The sequence below is a fragment of the Procambarus clarkii genome, chromosome 37, assembly GCF_040958095.1.
Source record: "Procambarus clarkii isolate CNS0578487 chromosome 37, FALCON_Pclarkii_2.0, whole genome shotgun sequence".
Taxonomy (NCBI): Eukaryota; Metazoa; Arthropoda; class Malacostraca; order Decapoda; family Cambaridae; genus Procambarus; species Procambarus clarkii.
The window spans coordinates 17,220,039-17,235,038 of record NC_091186.1 but is presented as its reverse complement, the minus strand read 5'-3'; the positions used below and the strand labels follow the sequence as shown (position 1 = coordinate 17,235,038).

Sequence of the window (15,000 nt, the reverse complement as noted above, 5' to 3'; positions counted from 1 at the left end):
CGTTGCCTAAACAACGCCATACAACAATGATACAGCACCATACAACAATCATACAGCACCATTGAACAATTATACAGCTACATGCAACAATGAAATATTTCCCCCAGAAGTGAAAGAGTACCATACAGCTTTGATACAGCACAATACAACAATTATACAACACCATACAACAGTGATACAACAACATGAAACGATGAGTCACCAACATACGACAATGCCACGGTTTCACACAATAATTATACACCATCGTATACAGACAACCACGACTGCAATTTAAAGAACAAATATGTTGCATCAGAGAATAACGTGTCCATACACCATAAATATACAATAATAGAGAGATAAACTGTGGTGAGCAAGAGATAATAATAATGATATAGTGTAAGGAACAATACTGCAGAGTCAGACAACAAAGAGAACAGCTCCACAAAGCAATGGTGCAACGCCAGAGAACAATGTGTAACACCAGAGAACAATGGTGCAACACCAGAGAACAATGGTGCAACACTAGAGAACAATGATGCAACACTGGAGAACAATGGTGCAACACTAGAGAACAATGGTGCAACACTAGAGAACAATGGTGCAACACTAGAGAACAATGGTGCAACACCAGAGAACAATGATGCAACACTAGAGAACAATGGTGCAACACTAGAGAACAATGGTGCAACACCAGAGAACACTGGACTTACAGTGTTATTGTCCAACTAGTGAGGGAGGTGAACACAATTTTATCTCCGAATAAATTACAACATCAACAACTGAGATATAAACTTTCAACTTCAATCAGAAAATACACATTTTGTTGTACTTAATACCCCCTGTTCGTCTTACCATTTCCATTTATGTTTTTATCTCATATTTTACTTTAAAAATTAATTTAACAATCTTATGTAAAACAGAATGTCTGCATTGCAGAGGACCCTTCATAAAATGTTAACTCTGCAAGTTTTTACCATCATTCGTTATCTGTGATTAACAGCACATTGCTGTTCCTCGTGTGTACTCCTTGTGTGTACTGATTAGTTCCTCGTGTGTACTCACCTAGTGCGTGTGTCTGGGTGTGTGTGTGTGTGTGTGTCACTGTCAAGTTATGATATGTGTATATAAGAAGCAACGTAGTATTGATCCCTGTGGCAGACCTCGTGGCTCTCCCCAGCGGGCCATGTGTACACGACAGGCGTCACACAGGTAAAACCTAATGCTCATAATCTCTTTTTGACACGCTCGGTGCGCACATTTTGTTTTGTTCCGAGCGGGTGGGAGGCTTTTTTGCAACATACAATCACGTCTGGACACTGCACGGAATCACTGGAGGGTAGAATGATGTAGCATGTGTTAGGGAGCGGTGATATGGTGTCAGGGGGTTGCAGTTGAGGTTCTAAAAAAAAGGAGGGTGGTGGTTTGGGTTTTAAAAGTGTATAATTAATTTCAACATTGCATGCAACATTGATTTGTAACATCCTTCAACAGTTTAAGCGGGTTGTCTGTCATATTGTGGTCACGTGGGCTAGGTTTAACTTGAAGCCAGGTTTCAACTTCTCGACTTCTTCCTATGGCTGCCTACTCGGAGACCAGTGGGCTGAGCTCCTGGGCTCCGAGGAGCTCAACTACTCCCTCCACTCTCGTCTGACACTTAGAGTCTACCTTAGCTTGTTCACCATGCTTCACCTTATGAGTCCTGTAGCGCAATGGTCAAGACAGCTAAATCACAAGCTAGTGGTCCCGAGTTCGATTCCCAAATAGAACAATCAATTTTGGTAAGTCTGTGTACACCGGATGCATCTTCATCAAGCAGTTAGGCAACTGTTGTGACTTCTAGTCAGAGGAAGATTAGTTGATGGCCAAGAGGAACTCTATATGCCCAACAGGCTTCCTGTCCGTGACAACTGGATAGTATACACCACAATGGGGGGAGCTGCTACCATTGGAATTAGGTGGTAATAAATAGGAGCTGCCTCGTATGGGCCAATAGGCCTTCTGCAGTTACCTTTGTTCAATGTTATTAGGGAATAATGTTTGTAAAGGTTTGCCAGTTTGTTTATTAATGAAACAGACTGTTGATGGAGGTTTACTGACAGAGGTACTGAGTCGAGGGGCTTCAAGGTTGCCTTGAAAGTAGATGTGTTGAGGACCAAATTAAGTAACATTTCTGAGCATATTTGTTCCGCAGTATTTGCAACGCTCCATCCAACATTTATTTATCTGCATAATCTCTAAACATCAATTTGCAACCCAAACAATCCATGCGCTTTCCAGAGGCAAACAATCTAATTAGCATCCAACGATCTTTTGTGGTTTGGAACACTCTGTAAAAAAAAATTAAATGTGCACTTGTCGTGGCAAAACGTTATCCTCAGTAGGATTTACCCTACTTGCTGCGGTGTGCTGACCCCTGTGTTAAGGTTGACTGCTCCTGTCACTTCCCACAGCTAGCAATTCACAGCCTTCAATTCGACCTCTCTCCTATACAAATCTACCTGTCCATTCACAGGTCCTATTTCCTCTCGCGGAAATAAGTACTTTAAAAAACCTTCTCAGATTTTCAAATGATCTTCTTATTTTTAAGAAAACTTTACTAGAAGAAAATTGCAAACAGGTCAAGAAATAGACCAATAATATCTGTCAAATTAGTACTTATTACGTATGTGTCATCCATTTGAAGAGATCCCATCCAAGCATGAAATTAATATTTTTTTTTTATTAAGAAATGAGGTACATCTGCATTAGTGCAGCTACCCTAGACTATATAAAGTGGAGTACAGTGTGTCAAAAAAGGTAACTAGGTGATGCTAATAAATCCCCATCACACAGGATGGTTAGTCATACAGAGCCATGTGTTTAATAGCCAGCACTGGCTAAACTATTAATACAGTCTACGGACTCTACGCAGAATATTTCACATACTCAGACCGTGAAAGAGGGACATTGGAACGTGTCAATAACCCTGCACAGTATAATAAGGCTAGATGCAGTCCTCTGCCCTCTCACCTCAGACACAAACAGATACAGTAAGACCAGGAAGGGTACCTGACTTCCTCCTGGTCTCTTCCGGTTCTTTCCCATTCTTCACCTCATTCCCTGGTTCCCCTTTCTCATCACCCTCGCCTTGGTCTCTCACTCTCCCTCTCTTAGTCCCTCCCCCTCATCTTCACTCTTCCCCAATCTTCCTCATTTTCCCCCTCATCGTCCCTCCTCCTCTCTCCTTCTACTGGTAATTTATTAATACGAAAATCCGAAGCAACTCTATGTGAAACAGAACCTGGTTGTTACCTGGTTGTTACCTGGTTGTTACCTGGTTGTTACCTGGTTGTTGCCTGGTTGTTACCTGGTTGTTACCTGGTTGTTACCTGGTTGTTACCTGGTTGTTGCCTGGTTGTTACCTGGTTGTTACCTGGTTGTTACCTGGTTGTTACCTGGTTGTTACCTGGTTGTTACCTGGTTGTTACCTGGTTGTTAACCAATTGGAAAGTTACGTTTTAGGTAAAACTAGTTCAAAAGGTTTATCTTGAACTATAGGAAGGGAACGCTCTCGGCCTGTTAACAGAAGTCAGAAATCGTATGTTTCTGTACCCACCTGTGTGCACAAAATAAAATAAACGTTCTTTATGTTTGAAAATTGGGTGAGACTAACCATAAGCATCTGGCCTCCCACCTTGGACGTACACACAAACAAACAGGCCCCTTATTTTGCAGATACAGACTGATACAGACAGGCTATAGACGTCCTGCACTGTATTGGGACAGACCCATGGGGGTGAGGGGGTTGCATAATGTGAAAAATTGGGGGCTCAGCATAAAAATATTTACTTATCTGCCTCGGATGTCGATCTCTAGCGTGGGTGTGATTTTCTACCGTGGGAGTCTCTGTCTTCCATGGGTGGGCCTATCTACCTCGGGTGTCCCTTTTTTACCTTTATTGTGCCTCACTTCCGTAGGTGACCCTCCCCACGTGGGTGTCCCTCTCGACGTTATTGTACCTGTCTACCATGGGTGAGCCTCACTACCATGGGTGAGCCTCACTACCATGGGTGAGCCTCACTACCATGGGTGAGCCTCACTACCAGCGGTGAGTCTCTCTACCGTGGAAGTGCCTCTCTACCGTGGGAGTGCCTCTCTACCGTGGGAGTGCCTCTCTACCGTGGAAGGGCCTCTCTTCCGAGTAGTCTCTTGTCGTTAATTATTTTTTCCTCCAGCAGAGTGCCAGAGAGAGGGCTTCTTCGGCCCTCGTCTCGTGTCATCCTTGTCCTCAAGTGTCCCACTCAGTGTTCGCCACTCCCACTCAGTGCTCCCACTCAGCTCTCCCACTCAGAGCTCCCACTCAGCGCTCCCACTCAGCGCTCACACTCAGCGCTCCCACAAACGCACTGTAGTATTTACCACAAGTATTCGCAATTTTTAATGTTTTCATTTGCCTTACGGAAAAAAACACGCAGATTCTTATTTTTTTTTTTAATGATAATGTTTACTGCAAAACTCCAAATACTCAAGTGCTTGAAACGTTTTCGTAAATGTTTTCATGATAACTTTGTTATTTAAAAACTTGTGAATATAACAATTAAGGAAAGTGCAAGAGGCCTATTATACGATTATACGAGACAGCTCCTAACTTATATCCTAAAATAAAGAAAATTATAATAATAAAATATTTATCTTGATTCCGTGGTCGTGACACTTATGTCAAACCTTTACTTCCACAACAGCAGAATGGATTGAAATATTTAATTTCATGATTTTAGCCGACTCTGCGAGTGGTTAGAATCTGAGATACAATGTATTTTGGGTGCTATCCCAAGAAAATGAAGAGATAGCATATATGGAATTAAATTCGATTGGGAGACCTTTGTAAGTGAGATGCCCAAGAGCTCTGTCCTGGAGCCATATATATATATACATATATATACATATATATGGCTCCAGGCTATATATATATATATATATATATATATATATATATATATATATATATATATATATATATATATATATATATATATTTATACACGACTTGATTGATCAATGACATTTGCATATAAGCAGACAGCACCGGGAACCGCCGACCACATAGTTATTCAAGTGAAGTCTATGTGAATATTATCCACGATATGATGGTTAGTCACCTGTATGACCGGGACGTTAATTACCTTACACCTTTCCAAAGTGGCAGCCTAAGGAAGGTTTAAAGTTCCAGTGAGGCAGGAAATAGTTTCCTTCTGAAACCCTTCCCCATTTTTTTTAAAGGTTGTTGGTTCAATGGGTAGAGCGGCAGGCTAGTGTCTTTGTGGTCGGCGGTTCAAGGCTCCGAGTGTTCAGGTAAATGAGATATATATGCTTTCCTCACCCCCTTTCCCCTGATTATATCTGATTATATGAATGTTTGCCTGATTATACCATCTGTATACACGGATAAAAGAAATGTTCACAGAAAATTATAATTCACACAAATCAGCAACTCCTTCACTTCCCTTTCCCGCTCAAACCTGTGTTTACAGATCAATCCCTAACACACGCCCGAGTCGTGTTATTCAATACACGCTGTTGGAGAACGCCTAACATTCGCTTACTCGTGAATTAGTCGATATATCACTCCCAAACACCACCATTTATCATGCCTCGTAGCCAGAAATGGATCTCCACTTTCCAATATTAGTGGACCTGCCACGTCTCTTCTTGGCACCATCCATCATTCTTCTCAACGGACTCGTATATCACATTCCTATTCCCCCAGTAAAGCCGGGATCTTGTTGAACGATATCTAATTATTGGACCACGCTGGCCTGATGTCCACAGGAACGCCACTCGCCCTGTTACTGGAACACGTTCCGTTTTCTCCTGTATATTCCGGTGCTTCAGCCCCCTTCATCACCCATTCGTTAAGCAATTTACATTCATTACCCATTGTTAAACCCTTGTATTATCTCTCGACGGGGTCGTGGAGGCACTCAGTAGCGCAGGTGTTGATGGCTGGGGGCGGATCCGTGTTCAGTGCTGGGACAGGCAGGTGGAAATGGCAAGAGGAGAGGACGTAGGATGTTTAACGAGGGTTGACGGCTGGGGTTAGGATAGACTGCTGAGCACGTGTTGATGGATGGGTACGGGGAGGAGATTGCTGCGGTGTTGATGGCTTGGGAGGATAGAATGTTGAGCAGGTGTTGATGGCTGGGGAGGACAGAATGCTAGGTTGATGTTGATTGCAAGAGAGGGAAGGGGTAAGTAGCAGAGACAAATCTGAGTAGCGTGAGTAAGAGTGGTTGGCATTGGAAGAGAACTAGACAGCTGGGGTAGTGGGTAGTGGGAGGCAGTGAGAAAAAGTAGTGGGAATGGGCATGGGTGTCAGTGGGAGAAGTTAGAATGAGCGGGAATGGGTGGTAGAGGAGAACGTACGTAGTCGTGAGTGTATGTGTGGGAGGGGGAGCAGCAGCATCAGGTGGGTGGCAAGGACCTGGGAGTAGATAGGGAGCTAGTGGGTGACAGTGGAAGAAGAGGGAGGTGGTAACGGGAGGCGGGGGAGGAGATGGGGAAAGAGCAGTAAGGCACAAAACATTATTTACACTCCGGGGTTCATTTTTCACCTTGCCTGGCACCCTGTTGTTGACACTGATTAGTCTTACATCCGTGGCTGCACACACGCCTCGTCTGGCCTTACCTCTTTTACCCCTGGTGCTTTATGTGTTTTATGAAGAGCAGAGCAGTTATGAGCTGTTGCTCCCCACCACACAACAGTACCGTGACCAGCCAGCCACCCCACCACCACACAACAGTGCCGTGACCAGCCACCCCACCACCACACAACAGTGCCGTGACCAGCCACCCCACCACCACACAACAGTGCCGTGACCAGCCACCCCACCACCACACAACAGTGCCGTGACCAGCCACCCCACCACCACACAACAGTGCCGTGACCAGCCACCCCACCACCACACAACAGTGCCGTGACCAGCCACCCCACCACCACACAACAGTGCCGTGACCAGCCACCCCACCACCACACAACAGTACCGTGACCAGCCACCCCACCACCACACAACAGTGCCGTGATCAGCCACCCCACCACCACACAACAGTACCGTGACCAGCCACCCCACCACCACACAACAGTGCCGTGTCCTCCTACTCCCCCCACCACACAACAGTACCGTGACCAGCCACCCCACCACCACACAACAGTACCGTGTCCTCCTACTCCCCCCACCACACAACAGTACCGTGACCAGCCACCCCACCACCACACAACAGTGCCGTGACCAGCCACCCCACCACCACACAACAGTACCGTGACCAGCCACCCCACCACCACACAACAGTACCGTGACCAGCCACCCCACCACCACACAACAGTACCGTGACCAGCCACCCCACCACCACACAACAGTGCCGTGACCAGCCACCCCACCACCACACAACAGTGCCGTGACCAGCCACCCCACCACCACACAACAGTGCCGTGACCAGCCACCCCACCACCACACAACAGTGCCGTGACCAGCCACCCCATCACCACACAACAGTGCCGTGACCAGCCACCCCACCACCACACAACAGTGCCGTGACCAGCCACCCCACCACCACACAACAGTGCCGTGACCAGCCACCCCACCACCACACAACAGTACCGTGACCAGCCACCCCACCACCACACAACAGTACCGTGACCAGCCAGCCACCCCACCACCACACAACAGTGCCGTGACCAGCCACCCCACCACCACACAACAGTGCCGTGACCAGCCACCCCACCACCACACAACAGTGCCGTGACCAGCCACCCCACCACCACACAACAGTACCGTGTCCTGCTACTCCCTCCACCACATAACAGTTCCCCATAACGTTCCACTTTCCAATATTGCACTCTAGTACATATATTAATAATGAGCTGTAGTATGTGCAGAAGTATAAGCCTCCTGCCTCTTCCAAAACAACTTTATATGGCATCATCTGCACATGTCCATCGATCGCCACAGCTATGATGATCAGAATATTTCGTCATATGTTGGCTGTTCACGCCCCTCTGAGTTATCTACATAGTCAATATAGCGATGACTTACTGATGGTCTGATAAGCTGACATATCCTAGGGGGCGTGGAATTAACGATGCCTGAGGAAAAGTCATTTTTAAAAGGCAAGGACTCGAGACATTACAAGGGACATTACCAATTGTCCTGGTTCATATGTATGAAATAATTATTAATGTCCAGCGTGGCAATAATGTCCTGGCAGCTATGTTGTTTTAGTAGTGAGTCTAGATTTCATTCAGACACTTGATTGCATTAGCATCTCAGTTTGTGTAGCTCTTAAGCATATCGTTAGTTCATGGGTTAATGCTGTGTGTGGAGTGACGCAGAACGCTGGGTCGATTCCACAGTTCTACTGCAAAGATTTCCTCAATTTGTTGATTATCACAATTGGCAATATTAATAGGTCTGATGTTAAGTTTAATGTAACAAATTGTAACACCTTTTCCATAACACATTTATGAGGTAAAATTAGTGACCCAATCATAATTATCAATAGTCTTAATATCCGACATATCGACAAATGAACATGTTCCAGATGCGGGTCAGCCGAAAAATGCACGATCGTTGATGGAGTGATGTTGTTGAGAAAGACATTACCAGCCTGAGACTATCAATGGCTGAATTCATGGTCCACGAAGTTGGACCAGGTGCAAAACTTTATGAATGATGACCTAGTACATAGCAGTAAGTCCTACCAACATCACGACGGTATTCGAGTCTCTGATATTCAAACCAGTCCAACCAGAACTTGGTCAAGACGAGAGAGGATCTTTCTCGAACGGTTATCCCGAATTGTCCAAAATTTTGATGAATGATGCGGAGGCCAGACAATCCAGGAGATGGGGCGCATCCTCAAGATAGAAGCGAAGTTCTGCTTCATGTCAAGTTTTACAACCCCAGCTGTCAAGAAAGCATGAGATGTGCCGTATGGCTGTAAGTTTCTTGGCAGCCTTGAGGGTTAGGTTAAGATGGATGGATGAATGTATGTACAAATAGATGGATAGAAAGGCGGATAGATAGATAGATAGATAGATAGATAGATAGATAGATAGATAGATAGATAGATAGATAGATAGATAGATAGATAGATAGATAGATAGATAAATAGATAGATAGATAGATAGATAGATAGATAGATAGATAGATAGATAGATAGATAGATAGATAGATAGATAGATAGATAGATAGATAGATAGATAGATGAATGGAAAGTTGGATAGATGCATAGATGGATAGAAAAAGCATGTATAAATTGATAGATATATAGATAGATAGATAGATAGATGTAAAGGTGAATGGATATTTGCAAAGCTGGCTAGATAGATGGATGGATAGATAGATGGACAGGTATGTGGATAGATAGATGCATATATGGATAGACTAAGAGTAGATGGATGGACAGATGGATAGAAAAATGGATAAATAGATGGATAGAAAGAGAGATAAATAGTTAGATAGATAGATGGATTGACAGACGAATAAATAGATAGTGATTCAGTTATCCTTAAGTATCCACATTGAAAAAATTAAGCCAAAATTCGGAACGTTACCGTTAAACGTGTTGAAACACGAAAACCTATGATAATCCCGTACCGCAGACCATTCTTTCTGCCAGTTCGGGTGAAGCTCCTAGCCCCCAAGAGTCTGGCTCTGACGCTTTTGGGCTAGAGAAGTGTTATTGACGCCTATGTCAACCACACCCTCGCACACAGCTCAAGTTGGAAGCAGGTTGACGAGGAACTTAGTACAATTGTTGGGGAATTCTCTTTGTTGTTTCAAAGTCTCTCGTAAAGAGGTGTCATGGACGTTGATTGAACACCCTTTGCCCTAAGGTGTGGGAAGGACCATGTAGTCATGAGTAGGGAAGAGTGAGAGGAACTTTCTCCCTCTTCTATGTCCCCCTTCTTGCGTTAAGTCATTATGCTTCCCCTTACGCCAGGGCCAGGCATCACCTTACTCTACTTAAGGGAAGCTGCTTCTCAAACCATTCTCCTCTTAGTTGAAGAGGGGGGACACAGGGAAGATGATATTCTTAGAAGTTCAGTTTACTCGAGGTTTCCACAGAAGTGAAATTGTCAATGACATAATCTATTTCCGGTTGCCTCTGCCTTCACTGTTTCATTATCTTTTAAGTAACTGTGTGTTGGGTGTGTTGGATATGTATATATGTATCCATGGAAATATCCATTGGGTGACGGCAGCTCCTAAAATACAGGAGAGAGAGACGCACAGAGAGCGACGTGTGAAGACGATGGTTCATCTTTCATTTCACCATCATGGAAGAGTAGTAGTAGTAGTTACCTTGCTGGGAAATAACACTATATTTAATGTTAAATAACACTTTAACAAATGGGAGTAATGCCAGCTTACTTGCAAAATGAATAAGGAATTAGCTAGCTCAGGTGAATAAGAAGTTTTGGTCGGTCGTATCCTCTTCCTCCTCGCCATTTTGTTCAAATTAACATTTTTCAGACTAACAATCGCTGATATGAACATTATTATTATTGTATCAGAACTATAATGTGGCTTCATTGTAATGTTCAAACTCGGGTTCTAAAAGTAATCGTCTCTTTATCCTTCAATAGAAAAAATACTTTCTCTTCAAAACTGCTTGGGTTGGACGGTAGAGCGTCGGTCTTGCTTCATGCAAATCGGCGTTCAAGCCCCGACCGTCCAAGTGGTTGGGCACCATTTCTTTTCCCCCGTCACATCCCAAATCCTTATGCTGACCCCTTCCAAGTGCTATACAGTCGTAATGGCTTGGCTCTTTCTCCTGATAGTTACCCTTCCCTTCAAAACTGCTTTACATTATTATATTGTTTAAAGATTAATTCAGATTTCTTACCTGTTTTATAGTTCAAAGACAGGCAGGTCCATTATAACTACCTTTCTAAACAACGATGAAGATAATTTAGCAAGTCCAATAAAATCTATTTAAATGTCACTCTAGAAATTTCACGCGTCCAAGACCTGATAATGAGGTCCTTGAAGCAAATATTATACTATAAATAGCTTTACCAAATATTCGGAGCCAAAACAGTTTCAACAGACACACAACTAACACTGGAAAATGTATATATTTTCACGACTCCTCGCCACAAAAGTTTGTGCGACTCAGCAGAATAATACTCCACGAAAATTATCAAATGGAATCGGAGAATTTTCAATGGGACTTGACCCCCAGTGTCAATTGGAGTGTAAGCCGATTACTTTAACCACTGCGCTTGGAGAACAAATGCGCACAATACTGCAGAAGATAAAAACGAGCTAAGCTCAAAATAACGTGATGCAGTTTGATAGAGACAAAGTTGTATCCGCTGAATATTGACCAGTAGCAGAAGACTCCTGTTTTTTTTCGTGATGCATCAATACACTTTTCCACCATTTCTACCACTGTAATATCCACGTTTCATTTCACACGCTTTCAGACTCAGTGTTCAATTTAGCTTCAGTTTGGGTGACTGCTGGACCCCAAGCTTGTTCATTTTGCTCTGTGTGACGTTAGGTAGAGTGTGTCTCTCTGCTTAGCGTCACACAGAGAAAAATATAAAGTGGATTGTAATACAAAAACAAAAATGAAATATATCTTGAACCGAAGATCGAGGTGTTTATAAAATAACAAATGTTAGAAATTTCAAGCAAATTTAACAACTAAGAAACTCGTTGAATACAGCAATTATGATTTACAAATTTAAAACGCAGTTTGGCTTCTGTGATCTACTTGTATAAACAATATTCTCTGCTGATTCTCTGAATAATGTTGGATATTAGTACCATAGATTGGTGTAAAATTCCACTGATTCGGTATACATTATAGGGAAACTAAGTAGCGTCACCATAGAGGATTTACAAGTAGCAGGGACAAGTAGCCTGTTACCTGAGTTCATCTTAAGGGCAACTTTCGCCTTGATGTATATATATCTCAGCAGTTACCTAACTCACAGATACTTGTTATAACTGCTTGGTGAACAGCGGCATCAGGTGTAAGAAATCGTGCCAAGCGTTCCAATTCTGCAAGGAAACAGAACCCACTACGCTAGCTATTACGCTACAGGAGATATGGTCACATTACTAAGCAACATAAAGTAAATAACATACAAATTAATTAAACACAATATTTGATTACTCAATATTTAATAACAACAGATACTTTTTTCACTGAAAACTAAGTGCCTTCTTATTCCTGTTGCCTTGCTTAACTTCTCTTGATCTTGTCGTCTTAATCTTGTCACCTGTTGACCCACATCATCATTCCTACCCTTCCTAGTCAACCTCTCACGTGTCGTAGTTCGTATTTAGTGAGCCAGTCAACCAGTCAACCAGTCAACCAGCGCATCTGATTCAACTAATCGCATACCAATTCATTTATCAGTTAGTTCCAGATATGCTTCAAATAATTGTGCATCTTTGCGTAATGATCAGTCACACTTAATATTCTTTCTCGTGTTAGTTTGCTTTATGTCTCACCCATACGTTACCAAACAAACGTATTTCTTCCAAATGCTCTGCATTTACAGAGACAATGTTAATGGAACCGCTGCGTTGTTGTGGAGAAGCTGGCGTAATTGTTGAGGCGTTTCAAGGCTTCTTTCTCTCCCAACTTCGTAATATTAACTCGTGATTGCCTGGATCACCTTAATTGCTCCCGTGTTTCACAGTGAGCTGGAGTTTGCGAGAGCTTCCATATTATTACACGACATGAATTCGAATTTATGCATTTAACAAGCACTCCTGCACTTAGATGAGTTCAAACACACACACACACACACACACACACACACACACACACACACACACACACACACACACACACACACACACACACACACACATCTTGTCTTGTGACCATCGTGTTGGGTGGACGTGGGTTGGGAGCTCCTGTCTCACTAGTGGAGTGGGAGGGGTAATCAGGCAGCTTCGAAGTGAAAAAGTGTGTACAAGTGAATGAAAAAACCTTGAGTTTTGGCCAGAGCCATAAAGTAGTGAAGAAAAACAGTTTAAATAGCGTAATTCAAAATAGTTGTAGTATTGTGGCAGTGTGTAGTGTGGAGCAGACCTCACCGACCTCTGACCGCGTGACCTCACCCCGGCAGCAACCCTCCTACCACCACGGGGACGACGCTTGGAGATTCACTCACCTATTGTGTTAGCAGGACGGTAAGATACTTGGAACCCCTGTGGGTAAGGTTGCATTATAGCAATGACTAGGTCAGGAAGGGCGTCTAGGTCCAGCAGTATTATGATTGAGGAAGAAGATAGGTTTGTGGAGAAGATGATTGGGAAATTTGTAGAGAAGAGGGATGTTTGGATAGGTGATCTAATCCAGGGGATTAAAAGTGAAGTCTTTAATAAGATACAGGGCGAGGTTCAAAGACTCAAACAAGAGTTTATGGATTATATTCAAGAGGAAATCAGGAAGAGCAGGGTAGAATGGCAAGGAGAAATATCTAGGCTTACTAATGAATTTGGCAGGAATAAGGGAAGCTTGGCAGGGGAAGGGGAAGTAGTAGTAGTAGGTGGAGTAGCGGGTGTAGGAGGGGTGGGGGTCAGCCAGGGAGAGGGCCACCAGCATGACCCTGAACTGAGAAAGAGGACAATCATAATCCATGGATTACTTGAAGCCAGGGCACCATCGAGGCAGGAAAGGATGGAGATTGAGGATTTGGAACTACAGGGGATCTTGAGAGACATGAGAGCCCAGATGGCAGGGAATGAGGTGCAAGTCCACCGACGCATTGGACCATACAACTGTAACAGGAAACGACCTGTCCTGGTACAGTTCACTAACGAAGAGGCAGTGGATTACATACTGCATCACAAACACCTACTCAGAGGTAGCGAAAATTACTACAACGTATTTATTGACAAATTCATGACGAAGGAGGAACAGATTGCCCACAGAGCAAGCAAACAACAATACGACTCTTCCCATTTGAGCGCAGCTACACACCCCAGTGCTAATCCACCCCATGCTAACCAGCTCACACGTGCTTCTCAGGTCACCCCTTTCCCAAATCAGCCGCCCCTGCTTATCTCCCCAGCACATCCCTTGACCCCTCTGACCCCACTGGAGTCAAATTCATCCCACATTCCAAGGACCCCCTCATCACCTCAACCCCCAAAACCCGTCCAGCCCTCGTCCCCTCAACCCCCAAAACCCACCCAGCTCTCATCTCCTCAACCCCCAAATCCCATCCAGACCTCATCCCCTCAACCCCAAGAACCCACCCAGACCTCATCCCCTCAACACCCAAAGCCTACCCTGCCCTCACCCCTCCTCATCCCCTCTCCTTCCATGTGACCCCCCACCCTTGCGAGGGAGGTGGGAGGTCCCCCCCACCCCCTCTATCCATCCCCCTCCCAACCTCTCAACCTCTATCTGTCTCCCAACCTTACGCCATCTCCCAACCCCTCTATGCCCTCCCTAATCTTCAGACCCAGTATGCCCTTCCTACTCCAGACCTACCTACCCAGGCCCTACCCCAGACCCTCCTACCTACCTTCCTAGAAGCCCAGCCCCCAGTAGCCCCCCAAGCACCCCTCCTGAACTCTTTCACCCCCCATACACCCCCCGGACCCCCCCAGACACCCCCTGGATCCCCCCGGACATCCCCCGGACCCTCCCCGCCCCCAGTCATCCCCCAGACACCCCCCAGATCCCCCAGATCCCCTCTGCCCCCAGTCACCCCCCAGACATCCCCCAGATCCCCCCAGACCCCCAGAGAAAGGGAGAACTCTGGTACAAGAGTTTCCATGAAGAATCTCAAGGTTTGGTACACCAATGCTGATGGGGTATCTAATAAAGCAGAAGAGATAAAAGAAAGAGTGAGTGAAGCAGATCCTGACATAGTTGCAATTGTGGAAACTAAAATTAATGACATGATCTCAGATGCTATCTTTCCTGAAGGGTACCAGGTGATACGAAAAGAGAGGACACAGAGACAGGGAGGGGGAGTAGCACTCCTAATAAAGCGGA

At 44.6% G+C, this 15,000-nt stretch overlaps 1 protein-coding gene across 1 annotated transcript in view; it reads left to right on the top strand.

Annotated features, from left to right (window-relative positions):
* Positions 1-15,000, top strand: part of LOC123765898 (uncharacterized) — a 76,167-nt gene that overhangs the window by 12,976 nt on the left and 48,191 nt on the right. The window contains 1 exon segment of the mRNA XM_069336874.1: positions 401-667. Coding sequence (XP_069192975.1) covers positions 401-667 — 267 coding nt within the window.